Source organism: Lissotriton vulgaris, chromosome 10 (assembly GCF_964263255.1).
Source record: "Lissotriton vulgaris chromosome 10, aLisVul1.2, whole genome shotgun sequence".
NCBI classification, from domain to species: domain Eukaryota; kingdom Metazoa; phylum Chordata; class Amphibia; order Caudata; family Salamandridae; genus Lissotriton; species Lissotriton vulgaris.
Window position 1 is genome coordinate 788396069 of NC_141698.1, and position 18037 is coordinate 788414105.

The 18037-nt window shown below is 41.3% G+C and overlaps 1 protein-coding gene across 2 annotated transcripts in view; it reads right to left on the minus strand.

The window, feature by feature from the left end:
• Window positions 1-18037, minus strand: part of LOC147688800 (ATP-dependent translocase ABCB1-like) — a 205898-nt gene that overhangs the window by 19705 nt on the left and 168156 nt on the right. For both annotated transcript variants that reach the window (XM_086941716.1, XM_086941715.1), the window contains exons 24-25: window positions 16878-17018; window positions 2925-3081 (exon numbers count right to left, since the gene is read on the minus strand). In XM_086941716.1, coding sequence (XP_086797842.1) covers window positions 2925-3081; window positions 16878-17018 — 298 coding nt within the window. The remainder of the gene's footprint in view (window positions 1-2924; window positions 3082-16877; window positions 17019-18037) is intronic.

The window sequence follows — 18037 nt, forward strand, 5'->3', positions numbered from 1 at the left end:
TAAATATGTTATTCCATCACATAAAAAATAAATTAAAAAATAACCTGTCGTTCCAACTTGAACTCCATTATTAATAGCATAATGTATATTGACAACATGTGATGAGAGGTCATGCGTGGGTACCAATAAGACATAATTTTCCAATAAACAAATAGTGAAAACTTAAACTTACAACACTACAAACTACCATCTAATCTATGTGAGTCAAGGCGCTGTTACACATCATAGCATGATGATTTATTGTCTACCCGCCATTATCTCATGGCACGCCTAATCAGAGGCCAAACAATAGCATGTACCTGCGTGCAGCTATGAAAACAGCTGTGGGCGCCCCCACTCCCAGAAGCACGTGGGGTTCTAGTGGCCTCTAGCGATGGATCGGAGATTTCCTGGGTGCGTGGTTGACCGTATGTCAGGGCATAACAGCTTCTCGTAATCATGCAGCTTGGTACTGACATGCCTGTTACGAATCAGCGGGCTGCGTATCCTCATCATTCACTGCAGTACCGCCCTGAAGGGCCATTACTATGGCGTCCCAGCCCTGCACTATAGGGTATTTTCGAAGCCCTGCCTTCTCCTCCCTGTGTAGCGCCGCACTCTCCGCTTGCGCCCAGATTACATGTGATAGTTTCCAGCCAGTCACCTCTGGTGGGTCCGCACGCTTCCATCCTTTAGTTATGAATCTTTTTGCTGTGATTAGACCCAGATCCCGGAATCTCGAGGTGATCTTATTGTTTTTTCATCTGGGATAGAGTCCCAATATACAGATCTCTCATGTCAGCGATATGGGCATATCTGTGCATGTGGCTAGTGTTGTGACTACCTCTTGCCATTATTGCTGCAGGGATTCGGACGCCCAAAGCATGTGAAGCAAATCTGCATCTAACTGCTGGCAGTGCGGGCATGTAGAGGCGGTAGTGAGAAAATGTCTATTGATCTTGTCAGGTGAGGTATACGCTTTTTGTATGATATGTCTGTATAAGTTTGAATCTGGAATTCCTTGGTATGAGTTTGGGGCTCATCACCACAGCAATCCATTCTTTATCAGACCATGACCGGCCTCTATCCATCTCCCAAATGATTAGGAGTCGTGCCATCGGCTTGAGAGTGTATGTAAGGAGCGCTTCCACTAACCAATGCACCACGTGGGAGCCCACCCCCATGACATGGAGGTATTGAAGTTGTATATGTGTCTGAGGTTCCCCCGTCAAGTTTCCCCAGGCACCTGATCGTGCTTTCAGAAGAGAGGTATGTAAGAGGAATTGGCCTGCTGACAACTCAGCATCCTCAGCTAGTGTCACAAACGGCAGTAACGTACCGTCACTATAAAGGTCGCCTAGTGTGGCTATGCCTGCGGCATGCCAGGTCGCCAGGGCTGCCTCCGACGTATCTAGTGTGCCTCGTGGTGTGCCGCACAGTGGCAGGATAGGGGTGTGTGGCAGGATAGGGGCGTATGGAAGGGTCGCAAAAGTAAGATATAAGCTCCTCTTATAACAGCGTATCGCCAAACCCAGGTGGAGTTGTTTTGGCCTTGGAAGTTTCGCGACAGGATGAAACGAGTGGCAGATCTGAGAGCGGACCCAGGGCTGTGCCACGGTCGCCGTGTCCTCCAGATTCTGACCATCGAGCCATTTTGTCACCCATTGAAGTTGGGCAGCCAAATAATACAGTTCCATATTAGGGACTGCCAGCCCGCCCTGATCAGTAGGAGCATACAGTTTCCACAGAGCCACTTGCGGTCTCCAGTTATTTCATATGAAATCCCAGAACAGCCATTTCAACTCTCGAAAGACCTTGGGCAGAACATAGAGTGGGAGATTTGAAAAATAATAGAGCAGCTTGGGCAACACAATCATTTTCACCAGAGCGATACGGCCCATGACGTTTAGAGGAAGTGTCGCATTTGAGCTCGGAGTGCTGAGATTGCTCTTGTCAAATTACCCTCAATTGGGAATGCCAGTCTCTTGCACTGGCAGAAACCACTGTCACTGCGGTTCCTATCAATGCATTGACATTTTGACAGACCGTGCCAGCAACAAAATCCTAAAGCTGGATATTGTTTTTGAAATTTAAAAAGAAACAATGACCTCTCCCATCTGCAGTTTCTCCCATAGAGTTGAGGTCAATGTTTGAGTTTTCACTGCCCCTTATCTGTGACGGACAGTGAAAAGTATTATTTGATCACCAACTGTGAGCACAAATACTAAAGACCAATGGTGAAACCTTCGACGGCCCTTACTCCGTTGCGCTATCATAGGTGTATATCAGTGGCAGCAAGGGGGTAGTCTCTGCTGGCGACATAGTGAAGGTGCGTGCAACTGTGAATTTGGTGGGCGTTCCTCAGTTCGGCGGATGCCTTTGCGAGGGAGTACACTCTTTGCCAAACTCTAAATCAGGCCCCAAGTGTGAAACTGGTGAGCTCTTCTTGTCAAGCATAGGACTTCAGGTCCATTACCTATTAACAATTCATGAGTTTACAATGACTCACAATACTTCACTGTGGCATCACTGTCAGTAGTAGTATTATTAATAATGATTTTTTTTTTTTTAATATAGCTATGATGTCACAACTTAATGATTAAAAGGCCACTGCAAATAACAATGTTATTTCCCAAATTGATATTACCACTTTTGTCTACCATAGATTGTTGAGGCAATGTGCCCTAAAGAGCACATGTATTTTAATTCAAAACATTTTATTGCAAGTTTATTCCCTTTCTTTGATACATTTGGCTGTTCAAAATAAATGCAAATATGGAAAAAGAAAATAACTGCATACAACTTAAACCATTTGTGTCTGAAGGTTAAGCATTAGCTAAAGACAAACTGAGAAATTCAATAAAATAAAAAAAATCATATTGTTACTCAGTAAAACTACTGCCTCTATGGTGTGAGGAAAATACATTTTTAGTGTAAGTACTCACTATTTGTTCTCCTCCTTCATTATAGCTGTCGATCTGTGGCTTTCTATCCAAAAGTTTAAAGATTCGCTGTGCAGAAACCTTTGCTTTGCCATAATCAGGAGCAAAGGAAGAGGACTGGCCAACACTCATTGCGGAGAACATGATTGCTGAAAACACACTGCGTATAGAAACTACAAGTTAACTCAAATATAAATACAACACTGATTTTATAAAACCTTTAATAAAAATAAATGGGCCAGGAGGTACTATTTCAGAGGTGTTCAATGTAGGTCACCGTACTGTCACTTAGCAAATTATTTTCCTTTGTGTCATTATATGTACACTTGTTTTATGTGGCTATCCCAAACTTTCGGCATGGATCTGGCCTGCACATATCACTCGCCTATTTTCATTTGTAACAGATTATCCAAAAGAAGCATCACTTTCAACAGTATCTTGTATTCTTGGTGACCATACCACCTTTTTTCTTCTTATGCTGTATTTTCCTCATGAAACCAAATGAACCAAGTTAAATGTTTTACTAAACCATCTTACTTTCACCATGTAAATAGAAATACTAATTTTGAGCACAATTCTTTCACAAGCAGGAGTATTAATTTTTACCAATAAATGACCTATGCATGCTTACAGGGTTTCAATGAGGATATTCATGCAAAATCCAGTGATGTTTTTTTCAATGACAGTCTTTGACACTGATAATTCATCACTCTACTTGCAATTAAATGTTTAGTAGCTTTGCTTAAAAACAAATTAAAGTTATTACTTCATGTCCTATATCCCCATAGCACCTTGGAGCAGTCCAGGTAAAATGAAAAGGAATACAACTTTAGTAATAGGAATAGGAAAGCAGCATGTGACACTGAAAATCAAATGAATAGTGGCGTCTACATTGTATGATGACACAATATCTCGAACAAAACTAGGAACACAAGTCAAGTCAAGTCAACTAGGAACACAATCAATGGGTTTTACAAGTGGCTGAATAATCCTGATGGTGACTAACTTGAGGTCTCCTAGTAACAGCTAATGGAAGCAATTTAGTGATTTTTAAAATTTGCCTACATGCATTTTTGTGCAGTGAATTATTAGCGTACTGCATAGAGTGTGCCTATTGCAGGTAGGCTAGATACACATCATACGATACATAATTGGTGCTGAGACGAGAATATCCTCTGCATGGTAAACAGGTATGTTCCCCTCCCCTGAGGATCCATCTGAATGTGGAACTGGTATCCCAAATTTCTATTTTGCCCTATGAATCACACTATTCTAGCATGTATGTAATGTCCTAGGTCTGTTCTAGGTAATGCAAGGCCCAAAACATGTTCTTTGACCCAGATAATGAACATAGGACTACAATGTATGTCATGGGCGAATCATGTAAAGCTGTGGTGCCAGCATTTAGAGATTTCTTTAAATCAGTTGTGTGTCCAGACCTTTTTCTCTGTATCAAGGAGAAGAGAGTTTACTGATACCTCTCATGTAAAGTTCAGCTGTTATTTGAACCCAGAATCTTAAACCGTCATTCCATGTGTTTTGTGAGTTTGTTCAGTGAGTGTGAAGTACTACAACTCTGTGTGGTATGAGTCTGAGCATTGGGACCAGTGGGATCCATTTTGGATTGTCTCTGGTTTAGAACACCAGAAGACGGATGATACAGCTCTCTGTGTGTTTGGAGGGTGGAGAGACAGACACTGAATTGAGAGAAGCTGGAGAGATGCCTGAATCTAGAAATTTCCTTTTGAATGACCTTGTAAACAAAATTCTGCACTGCAAATTTTCCAGCACACTGCCACTTGGTAGATAAGGGGACTGCAGTTTCTGTTTTTTGAAGGTGACGAGCTTCTAGACAGATGTGCCAATTTGTCTATGATTACTGCTTCAGCAAGCCTCATGACAGCCAAGAACAGAGATCTCACACTTCATTGTGCCCTTCTTTTGAAAATTTCTGCTTGGAGCTAGCTCCATCGCTACCCGCTGTGAGAGCGCTCACCTTGCACAAATGCTGTGTATGAGGAGCTGCCAATAATGACATTTAATATACATTGAAGTGGGATTCAAACCACCACACTTTGTTCCGGTCCCAAGTTCTTTTGGACTGAGATCGTAATATTATAAGAATATTTTATGGGATACGGAAATGTTTAGCTATTATATTTAATCAGCAAGGGAAACGGTCTGGTTTGTTTTTAGAATAAGTTTTGAAAATGTTATATTGATAATATGATATATTATATTTGATTTTATGCACCTTGAAATGACGTTATAAGAATGATATAATATTTGATAATGCACTTTCATTTTTTTTTTTATAACTTTATTTTCCATGTACATCTTACATAAGAATCCCAGTTACATATTCGCACATCATGTCATGGTCATTGCGTGTCACATCATACCGAGATAGTGTCTTGATCTGTGCGCAAATATATTCAACCAGTTACCAAAATAAAAAATAATCATTTGCAATAGTAATCGTACATTATGTAAGGGCCCCTCTGACCAATCCCATCCATTGCGTAACAAATTAACATTGACAGAGCATTTCCACTCCCAGAAATCAACATGTAATTGCGTGATAACCTCGCATGCACACGTAAGAATACAGACAGCTGTGAATGTAGGATCACCCTACCCCCTCAGGGCTTATGCCCCGTTCAGTGGGGATTCAGACTCATGCCTAAGCGCCTCAACATAGGACTTGTATGGCCCCCAGATATCTTTATCTGTATGTACTGGGCATCAGATTTGCGTACGGTTCACTGTTTACATTGCAATAGGCGAGACTGCGCAACCAACCCTGGACATTCGCCCCCAGTGGATAGCCACTTCTCCCTTGGCTAATAATAGGCTAAGCGACACAAACCTGCGGACTTTCTTGGAGAAGGTAAATATATATCCTAAGAGTGCCACTTCCGGAATTGGGGCCAGGGGAATGTGTAACATTTGGCCTAACGTGTGGTGAACCTGTTCCCAATAACTTTGCAAGTTAGGGCATGTCCAGGAGAGATGAGCGAAGTTCGCATGCAGCGCGGAGCATTTGTGATAAGTATGTCGCCTGGCTGGGTCTATCTTGTGAGAAAGGGCTGGGGTGAAATAGATGCGGCGCAGGAATTTGAAGTGTAGCAGTTTATGCCTGCTATTCATGGAAAAATGTGTAACCGAACAGCAATAAGCCCATTGGTCATCAGTGATGGTAGTTCCCAAGTCCTTCTCCCATGCGCTCCGGATTTTGTTGTCTCGTACAGGCTTCAGTAGGGCACACACCTTATAAAGCTTGGAGATCAGATGCGAGCTGTCCGCGTTATCCATGATCAACGTCAGAGGAGAAAATGAAGCTGGCTCAAGTGGGAACATCGGAAAAGTGGCTCGAAGTGTGGAGCAGATATGGCCCAACACAAATTTGTCCATAACGCTACTAGGAATAAGTTGTGTGTCTTCTGAGGGGGAGAAAATGTGTCCGTCCGGATAAAGGTCACCCAGTCTCGTCAGTGCGAACTGTGTCAGAGTGCGCCCTACCAGTCTTTCACCCGTTATGGGGAGTAAACTCGGGTTTACTACAGGGAGGGCAGAGGAATATAGCCTCTCTGTGCCAGTAATCTAGCATAATTTATGCCACGCCCAGCACGTGGTGGAGACGGCTTGGATTTCCTAAGGATCTCTGGGGAATCCCATGGGGAGGAGCGCCGAAAGGCGCTCTGGAAGTGCAAGATCTACCTCAGGCTTCAGATAGGAAATCCGGGCATTAGGGTGGTACCAGACGAAGGCATAGCTGCTTTGTGCCACTAAATAGTAAAGTTGGAAGTCTGGAACATTGTAACCCCCTGTTGTATATGGTAATGTAAGGAAAGGCCGGCTCAGGAGAGAATCAAGTGTGTTAAAGAATTGGTTGTTGAGTGGGATCGGTATGTTCTTGAAATAATAGAGAAATTTGGAGAGGACTATCATCTTTATTATGGCCACACGTCCGGCCAATGACAAAGGGATTCGTAGCCATTTTTCTATTTGAGTGGTCAATATGTCCACTGCTCGCCCGTAATTGAGGCTCAATATTTGAGTTGTGTCCAGGTGTAAGTTTATGCTTAAATATTTCCCTGATTTGGTGCACCATTCTCGGGAGAACTCAAGCGCCCAAGGCTTCGTACTGCTCGTCAATGGGAATATGACTGATTTGTGCCAATTAATGCCCAGTCCAGAAAAACGGCAAATCTAATAATTTCTCTGATCAATTTGTGTAAGTTATCTTTTGGATGTCTAACAAAGTATTGTATCGTCTGCGTAAAGAGATACCAGAAGGGGGCCAGTGTTGAATTGCAGCCCCCTGTGCAAATGTTTCTCTTGGAAGTGCCTGACGAGTGGGTCCATGGCCAAGATAAATAATAATGGGGAAAGAGGGCGGCCCTGTCTTGTACCACTCACAAGCTTGAAAGGGGTGGAAAGTGTACCATTTAAGTGCAGACGGGCAGTAGGTTTAGAATACAGTAGAGTTGTTGTGGCGATAAAGCCCATGGGCATGTTCAGTAAATCAAGCTGTACAAAGTGGTAATCAACCTAAAAATGAAGGTTTGCGGGAGAAATTTGCAGAAATGTCTAAATGGTGGGATGGAACAACTCTCAAACATTATGTCAAACTTAACAGGATCCCAAGGGGTCTTCGTTCACAAATCATCCCAACTTATGATGACTTGGACGAAGACCTTTTAGTTACATGGGAGAAGGAATTAACATCATCCTCCATGAAACTTATGGACATATTGATAGAAAATGCAGAAAGGAAAGTGGCCAAATACCAAGCTGAGATCACGCAGTTAGAGTCTGAGATTCTGGCACTAAATATGCCGGAGCCCACAACAAAAAATTATGAGATTCTGAAGAAAGTCTTACAAGATCATCAAAATGATATTAGGCAGAGAAAAGCCGGAAAAATAAGATGAGGTGGATTACTATACGGGTAGAGTGTTACATTCTCTAGTAAGTATGATTATTTAATTCAGGTGGATAAAACCAAACAAGAACCGGCACCTGTCTCACTAACATCTAGTAATACCTCATTGAGTACTATGCCAACTAGTGACAGTGAGACTGAGGGTGCATAGTCTGCCATATCAAAACAACCTCACCCTTTAGGCAACTCTTCCTTCATGCTAGAAGTCAATCGAATCAAACGAGGCAACAGGGATCAAACCAAAAAAACAGACAATACAGCAAAACAAGGCGTGGAAAGAGGGGTGGCAGGTGTCACAGGGAATTTCAGAATGAAAACTCGCTCATACGACAAGAAACAGTAACAGTAGATCAAGAGAAACAAGTGGAAGTAATTAATCTTTCAGATCAGGTCTTAAATCCAGCAGCAATTTCACTACTTAAAAAAGGTTTGGGTTTTTGCCCTCAATCTGTAGGTGACTTATGCACCATGAAAATTGACCTGTTTAAATTTGTAAGACACCTCAAGCTCAAAAAATACTTTGCACTCAATCCTAACCTAATAAAGTCACTACATCAGCATTGCTGGGTACTGTGTCAAGTGATTTAACCATCAGTAACATCCAAGATACAGTCAACTTATTGTCTATTACGGAATTGGAAGAAGATCCGGTTACAATTGGAAGAGTTTTAGAGGATCTGGAGATCAGTCCAGATTTATCCATTACTAGCGGATTAAAAAACAAATCTCGCTGGTCCCCCAACTTAACTAGTGGCAATAATGTGGAGATATCCTACAAGCTAGTAATTGACGATTTAGATAAAAGATACGATAAGGGATTGGCATACAGAAGTGGAAGTAAAGACAACCTAACTACACAGGAAAGAAATGCTTTAAAATCATTGATAGAGAACCCCAATAGCATGATTCGAAAGGCGGACAAAGGGGGGAATATCGTGGTGATTAACACCATAGATTATGAGAATGAAATTTATGATCAGCTGAATGATCAGCATTGCTATGAAAAAGTATCTGGTAATCCCAGCTTTAAACTAATAGCAACTATTAATGGGTATTTAAAGATTTGGCATGAAAAAGGACTACTAGATGATGAAGAACTTTTATATCTTAAGGTGACACGTCCCAGATTCCCGTGTATGTATACTTTGCCAAAAATCCATAAGGGCCTACCATTTCCTCCAGGTAGACCGATTATTGCAAGCATTGGGGGACCAACAGAACGTCTATCACACTTTGTAGAGCTTTTTTTACAACCCATAGTGGTAAACCTGCCAAATTACATTAAAGATACTCCACATATCTTGAACATTTTGGGAGACATTACATGGGAGCCAGGAATGATCCTGGTGACCCTCGACGTAGTGTCTCTATACACTAGTATTCGCAATGAATTGGGTTTAAAGGCATTATTTCATTTCCTATCCAGAAGGCCTGCAGCGCAATGGGAGCACACTGAGATGTTACTATCTATGGCTGAATTGATTTTAACTAATAATTTCTTTCTCTTTAAAGATAATTGGTTCAGACAGTCCCAGGGCGTTGCAATGGGTTAGAAATTTTCACCTGCATATGTGAATATATTTATGGGGTGGATAGAAGAAGTGATGCTTTGGGGTACTGCAGGAAAAGACTGGAATGAACACATTCTCATTTGAGGACGTTTTATAGACGACTGTCTAATGATTTGGACAGGGACTATTAATTGTTACATCAATGTATTGCATATCTAAATCAGAATGATATGAATATCAGGTTCACCACAAACATTAGTACAGAGAAAGTAGTTTTCTTGGATGTAGAGCTTTATACTAAGGAAGGAAGAATAATGAGTAATATGTTTCGCAAACCAACTGCCTGCAATTCACTACTACGACGTAATTGTAGTGAGGATGTTAACTTTCACACATGTATTTCAGATATGGAGAAACGGTTTACATTAAGAGGTTACAACACTAGGGATTTAGTGAAAGCAAAAGACGGGTGATGAAAATCAAAAGGAGTACTACATTGAAACCAAAAGACAGGAAGCAAGAAGAGTCAGACCAAATTAGACTAATCACAGAGTATACAGGGATGAACACTACATTACGGAAAAGCCTCACCAAGCATTGGCATATATTACAAGCTGATAGAACACTTAGAGAATTTGTAGGGGAAAGACCTCAGATTACGTATAGAAGAGGGAGGACACTGGGATCCCTATTGAGTCCTAGTTCTCCCATAACATGAATGTCACCATTGTTATATGAAAGGTCGAAAGGTTTCTTTAGATGTGGTAACTGCGGGATGTGTAGGTTTGCAGCACATAAGACAAAAAACTTTAAAGACAACAAAGGAAAAATGTATACGATTTTGTTAAACATTACATGTAGTACAAAATATGTAATATATATCATTGAGCGCAAATGTATGTGGGAAGTACTATCAGGGCACTTAAAGATAGAGTGGCAGAACACATGCGAGCCATCAAAAATAATGATGGCAGATATCCCATCGCTGAGCATGTGCATACTTGTACAGACCAGGGTCCGATCAAGTCATTTTCTTTTTATGGAATTGAACATATACAGTTAGACCCAAGAGGAGGTAATAGGGAGCTGAAACTGCGGAGGCATGAAGCCCGTTGGATCATGCGTTTGCGAGCGGTAGAAGAAGGACTTAATTATGACCAGGAACTAGAATATTCCTTGGGAGATTAATTGGGTTTTGGCTCATGGTGCTGTTGAGACTCAGACTCATATACTGTGAAGTATGATGAAAAAAGAGTAAGGAATTCTGCGGAGGCTTGGTTAGAATAAGTGTAGTATGACAATAGATGGAATCGAATTATTTGCAGCAAGGATCATAAATAGCTATCACTGCTGGGTTTTACACAGAATTGATCATGTAGAATTGGTGAATAGTCCAGCTCAGACTGATGATCCTAGAGGTTAACTATTGTAAACTTTATTAACAACTTGCATATAAAAACATCTAGTGAGGAACTGCATACAATGACTACAACAAATTAGTCATTGGGATTTTGAATCTCTTGATATATGTGAAGTATTGTCAGAAGTGCCTTAAATTGCAATCTATGAAGGAAACTAACCTGTAAATATCGGCGTATGTTCACATTATACGATACTTATCTGGTCACTTGGTCTATCTTACAGCAGGTGAGAATCGTGAAGATGGCACAGATAAGAAGTGTAGATTGAATAATATAGTCTATTTTAAGATATGAAAACATATTGAGAGAATTTGGTATAATATTGACAATAACTAACTCTGAATATGGGGCAGCATGGTCTAATGAGTAATATGAATGGTAAATTGATGTTGAACTCGACAATAAATAAACATTTTAAGTTGGTAGCATAGTCAGATAAATACATGAAAGGTTAACTGTTGTGGAACTCTACGCGAAATAACACTCCAAGATGGCGCCGATATTTCGATAGAGGTAGTCCTCTTTTGATTTCAGGTTATTTAGCACAGCGAGTCCGATGCCGGTTTGGCGCTTACACGGGACAGAGTGTTAGGCCGAGAATCAGACCGCGTTATGGTATGTGCAGCGATAGGTCAAAATTAAGGCTTGGATTTTAATATGGTGATGTTGGCAAGTGTTTGGAAGTAATACGGATCGTTTTTGGTATTATTTCTAGGTCCCTCGTACTCGGAGATGGAACCTGTTTGACTTGAGTAATAAACGCTCTGTATTGAAGAGCACTGTTGAACTTTGGGAGGATCGATATCTTAATAATCACTGGTGGATGTTTTAGTAAAAAACTGTTGTTTTACACATAAGCCTAACAAACTGAGCTGGAACCAGGTGCATAGATAATTATGGTGGACTGAATAGATGTTTACCTTGAGCTTTGTATTTTGGGGGGTGAATGAATAAGATCCAGGGGCTAGTCACAGGGACATTGTTCATTTTATGGTGAGGTCACAGGAAGAGAATGTGCGTCATAGGAATTTTTCAAGATTGATGTGGGATATCAATATATAACTGCATATGAACCATGGAGTAATAAAGGATTAATGAGAAGTCTTTTACCTTTGTGTGTGGTGATACAGATTGTCCAAGTAGTGATAATTTATTGTTGTCTTATATGTGGTGGTTACAATAGCCACAAAATATTAAATTAGAAGGAATGATCAGGGAATTTTGCTGAACTGCAATTATAGGTAAGGGTTGGTCGTGGTTGTAATGCAAGTGTGACTAGCATCTTGTAGTGTGGATTCATGCCTTCGCAGCTTCTAGGCTAATGGTTATCACATGAATTCATGTCATTACAGGGTATACTCAGCTAAAGGTACAGAAGGTACAATTGTTATGATAATATGTGGTTATTTATGTTCTTTTGAATGTATTATTCATGGGGTATCTTGTTGGTGGAATGCAGCACTACTTTATATACAAACACAGATGGTGTCGTTAGAACCCCATGTACTTTAATTTTTGTTACAACCTATATTTATGTATGGTACACACATTCTATTACTCCCCGCACTCAAATTGGTGCATTGTTTGGGCTTAATGAAATACTTGCCTTATTGTATATGTAATACAGAGCTTTATGTATTGCTTCCAGCCCTGAGGAAGTCGTAAGGGTTACACCCCCATACGACGAAACTCGTTGGCACAAGGGAGTGGAAGAAAGAGAAGAATTAAAAGGACGAAACACAGAGATGAATATACAATTCATGTGTTTTTTTTACTGTTTGAATGTACTCTTTATATGCTTTAGCCTGTGCAACAGAAAACTGTAAACAATGCCCATGGGCATGCCCATGCGGCACATATGGAGCGAAAAAAGGGCCATTCCAGGGAGTCAAAAGCCTTCTCTGTGTCTAATATAGCAGCTGCTGGCGTGTCGGGGTTAATCCTTTGTATGACCGAGAACAGCGTGCGGAGATTGAGAGAGGTGGAGCGATGGGGCACAAAACCGGATTGAGCCGGGGAGATTATGAATTCCATCAGTTGGGATAATCTGTTTGATATGACCTTTGCCAGGATTTTATAATCCAAAATTTAGAAGGGATAGTAGACGACAAGAACCACATTGTGAGCGGTCCTTGCCCAGCTTTGGAAGAAGAATTATGACAGCCTCGCGTAAAGTGGGGGTGGGGGGGGAGGATCTGCTTTTCTAAAGCTTCAGCGTATACTTCAATAAGTTTAAGGGCCAGTATGTCTTTAAATGTTTTGTAAAACACCCCCGTAAACCAGTCTAGTCCAGGCGCTGAGGAGCCCCGAATAGTGTCTAGGGGCTAGCAGCACATCTTCGACCGAGATGGGCTCAGCCAGGAAATCCTGTATGTATTTTTCCAAATAGACTAATGCAATTTCGTTAAGATAGTTTTCTTGAGCTACATAATCATCTCCAATGGTAGACATGTATAACTTTGAAAGAAATTCTAGGAAGCTACTCTGAACGTCTTTAGTGGCGGTGTAGATTTGTGAGTCAGGGGTCCTCAGTTCGGTAATGTACGTTTTGTGATAGGGTGGTCTTAGTAATTGAGCCAGGACCCTCCCTGGTTGTTCACCCTCCCCGTAGCGCCTAGCTGTCTGAGCTGTCTGGTATTTCTACTATAGAACTTCCCTGTCCGCTGTATCCCTGTATTTCTCCAGTAGAACTGTTTGTTTATTCCCATTCATGGATGTTGCTGGATGTGTGGATGCCTCATCTAACGCCTTTAGGTCTCGCTTAGGTTGTGCTAGTGTGTTGCGTAGGTCTTTGAGTACCCTGGCATGTTTGGCAATATATGTGCCTCTAAGGACCGCTTTAAATCCCTCCCATAGCACCGCCCACGTGTCCACCGAGCCTGTGTTCATTGTGAAATAGTCCTCAATAGCCTCATGGATTTCAGCCCTAAAGACTTCATCCTGTAAAGCGCGGCTATGAAACCTCCACTGTCGCTCAAAATACTCAGGGCGGGGGATCAGTAAGAGTATCTTAACTGAAGAGTGGTCCGAATAGGTCCTGGGGAGCGTTTCAACCAAAGAACACCAGCCAAATATTTCTGGAGTTATAAGCCAAAAATCAATCCTCGTCCATGTGTTATGTTGGCCAGAGTAGTGTGTGTATTCTGTAGTGGAGGGATTTTATTTCCGCCAAACACCCAGTAGGGGGTACCTGTCGCAAAGCTCCCGGAGAGCCCGGCAGGCCCGTGGTTTAGAGTCATGCGCCATCGGGTCTAGTTTACTCAACTGCATTGACCGTGTGAAAAAAGTCTGGATTGTCCGTGTTAGGTGCGTATATGCATACTAATGTAATATCCCTACCAAAGATAGATCCCGACACCGCCAGGTATCTTCCCTCGCTGTCTTGGAGAGTGGATCTGTGGCAGAACGGAACCCTGCCAGGCCCTTACTCGGCAATGTTGATAAGTAGCATATTACAAACTGTGCATTTGCATACAACATTTATTCTAGGCTATTTTTCTTATGTACATTATTTATTAAAAAGGTATTTAATCAATGTAACCATAACCGGAGCACAAAGGTTTACGCCTTATCAGTCAAATAAAACCATAATATATAGGCCTTCTGGTTATGACTTGAGTTGTTTTCTTCTGTAAACAAATTGTAGAATGGAACCTGCAAGGCATTTTTCAGTTATTCCTCAGGTTTGTTGTGTGCTCTATTGAGGTAATAACACCTTTGCCCTGTGTGTGAGTCTGTGTTTATTAGTATAAATGGTACAAAAACTTATTATTGGATGATTTTTACTTTCACTGACATAATATAAATATATTTTCACCCAGGCAGTAAAAATAAATGTAGCCCGATAGCACAAGTTATTAAGAGCAATTTTACTAATAAACGTACTATTTTGGCAGTAAATAACGGAAGTAAATGTTTATCGCCAGTAGCTCCAAAGGTCACCAATTACCCCTCTCAGGTTACGCAGATAAGGAAACAGTTTGAGGCCCCATATAAAGAAAAGCTATCAATTCCTTTACACTCTCCAAAAAACGTAATATATTTATGATTGCTGTGCACTTTTTTAGAAAACGATTGCATTTTTAGCTTATTGAACAAGTACTTGTTTCAGAATTCCAATTCACAAATGTCATAGCAGATTATGTGTATACAAATGTCCCTCAACCCCAGAAAAGCAAAGATCAGCCAACACATGTTTCACAGTGATCACGCCACGTTTTCAAGGCTGAACACCATTAAAAGTATTCTGCATGTGAACATATAGAATCAGAACATCTGCAAATGTTCAGTCACCACTGTAATCTAGTCAGTTTAAATGTCACCATCATACCAACTGCATTTCTGCCCTTAGGCCATCCAGATTAATAAGAGAAGCATTCAATATATTATCTCTAATACTATTTTTGTAATCCTTTTACATTTTCATTAAAATGGACAGGAGACCCAAGATTTGGCCTCTTCATTTGTTTTAAGTTGATAAAATACAATTATCCAAGTAATATATGAAAGCTTTAATTGTTAAGCACTCATATCAACACAGGTCAAAAATGAATATGACTCATTACAACGCATAGTTATACAACGTGTGCCATTACAACGCGGGTATTACTACGCGTTGTCATTACAACGACATGCCATAACATTGCATACTTTTACCATGCATATTCCTTTACCGCGCATGCCATTAAAATGCAAAGGCATGCATGGTAAAGGTATTCTCCTGGGAAAAGTGTGAAAGGTAATTGACACTACACTGCCCCACCCTAAATCCTAATTTAGTATCCCTGCACGACACTCCCCTGCCCCCCTGCCCGAATACTACCTTGCACGACCCCCCAACACTACCCTAAACCCTAAAACACTACCCTACACTACACAAACACCACATCACTACCCTAAAGCCTAATACACTACCTCCAGCACGACCCTCCACTGATCCCCAGTCCGGTCCCTACACTCAAACACTACCCTGCACAACCCCAACACTACCCTAAACCCTAAAACACTACCCTACACTACACAAGCACCACAACACTACCCTAAACCCTAAAACACTACCCCAGCACGACCCTCCCCCTTCGCCCAGTCCGGTCCCTACACTACCCTGCACGACCACCGACACTACCCTAAATCCTAAAACACTAACCTACACTAAACAACCACCACAACACTACCCTAAACCCTAAAACACTACCCCCAGCACGACCCTCCTCCCACCCCTAGTCCGGTCCCTACACTGTAACACTACCCTGCACAACCCCACAACACCATCCTAAATCCTAAAACACAATCCGACACTACACAAACATTACAACACTGCTTCAACACTACCCTAAACCCTAACAAAGTAACCCCAAGCCAAATACCCCTTACCTCTCTCTCCTCGTGGTCCCTCTCTCCTGGTTCCAGCATCGCCTGAGGGGCGGTGCATTGTGCACGTCTTGCCATTACATCGTATGGGTTGTAAAAGCACATGCCATGTAATGGCATGCATAGTAATGGCTACGCGTTGTTACATCGCATGCGTTGTAACACATGCGATGTAATGACTTGCGGGGAAACAGCTGCGTTGCAATGGAGGTTTCCCATCAAAAACCCATGATGGGATGTTTTTTAGAATGAATTATTGTTCTAAGCAATAATTCGTTCTAAAAAACACTTGGAAAAACCGATCTACATAGTCTCATTGAAAATTCTTACTTGTGCCATGGTCCATTATGAACACAGTTTTTCCTAGATGACCTTAACATCAAGGTAGACTGCTGTATCTTGCAGCATTTCAGCATGACAATAAATCCATACCCTATTTCCTTGGTCTGCTGCTTGTATGTTTATCTTTCACACAGACTTTGTAACTATCAAGACTCTTGGTGATAGTGTTTTCACAAAGAAAACCACCAGCAGTTTTGTTCAAAAGAGATGCATAAACGTTTTTAATTATTTTCACTTTATGAGCAAAAATCGTACTAATCTCTTATTAAATTGACATTTCATCTCTTCTGATAGTTGAATTAATCTATAATCATGGAAAATAAAATAGCATTGTGATGACTGGATTTCACAAATGTATACTTACATGAAAACATTTTCAAATCCTGTGAGACACTGAGCAATAAGCCATGCACCAAACCGGAACACTGCTGCATTAACAAAGAAGTTAATGCTTTGGGAGATCCCATACGTGAATCCATAGACAGGTGCTTTTTTCAAGGAATCCCTGTATAGTAAAATATTTCAGGTTTAGTTCAGTAAAGCCAAAATAATTTTTCAGGGCAATTTTTGACAATGTATGTACATCTGAGAATTACAGTGGCAATGCTTTGTAAACTGTATGTTGCGTGGTACACCAAATATTTAAAAAAAAACCTAAAGGAACATAAATGATAATAGCTTGCCTAAGGCGCTCATTACGAGTGTGCTGAGGGGATACTAGAGTGCTAGAATTCCCATTTACTGCTAATATATTCACACACCAATTGCAAGTTTTCTCCCATGATTGAGGACTAGCTACTCAGACTGAAGAATCAGCTCTTTTTACGAGTTGTTCAATTCCAGGGACAACTCTGCTGGGTTTTCCTACCTACTCAGTGTTGGAACAGAGTGTAAAAAGCAGGGTATCTTTGGACCTGGAGGTGTAGGTCGCAGTTAGGGTAGATTGATGGCATACTGGGGGAGTGTTGCCTGCTCCACCTGTATTGTGGTCTGGGTGGAGGGGGACTAGCAAGAGCCCAGTCACTGGTCTGAGGCATACCTTTTTGTATAGAGAACATGGGATGTCTGGGGCATCGGTGGGGAGTGGGGGATGGGCAGCGTACACTCCACATGTGAAAACACCAGCCAATTGTATCTAGGCCCAGAAATATTAGGTAGACCTGGGATTTCCAGACACAGAGCTATCAGTGCCACTCAGAACTGTGGGTGGTAGAATTGCACTAGAATCATAGCTTCAGATGGAACGTGGTCAGTTGTAATGCCGGCCTAACTGTTTATTCCATTTTACATACAATTGTTATGCCTCACCTGAAACTCACACCAAAACTCAAATGAAACATACAATTATTTATTTCTGAGAAAGACATTAAAACTCATAGCTTCCTTTACAGTCCTATAAGGATAGGGTCAAGAGCTATAGGCAGGGCTGCAATTAAAGGTTGAATTTGCTGTTCTAATTATTGGTCAAACACCTGGTTTCAAGAGGAAAAATACAGGACTCTTATGAAAAGGTGATTTATTGAT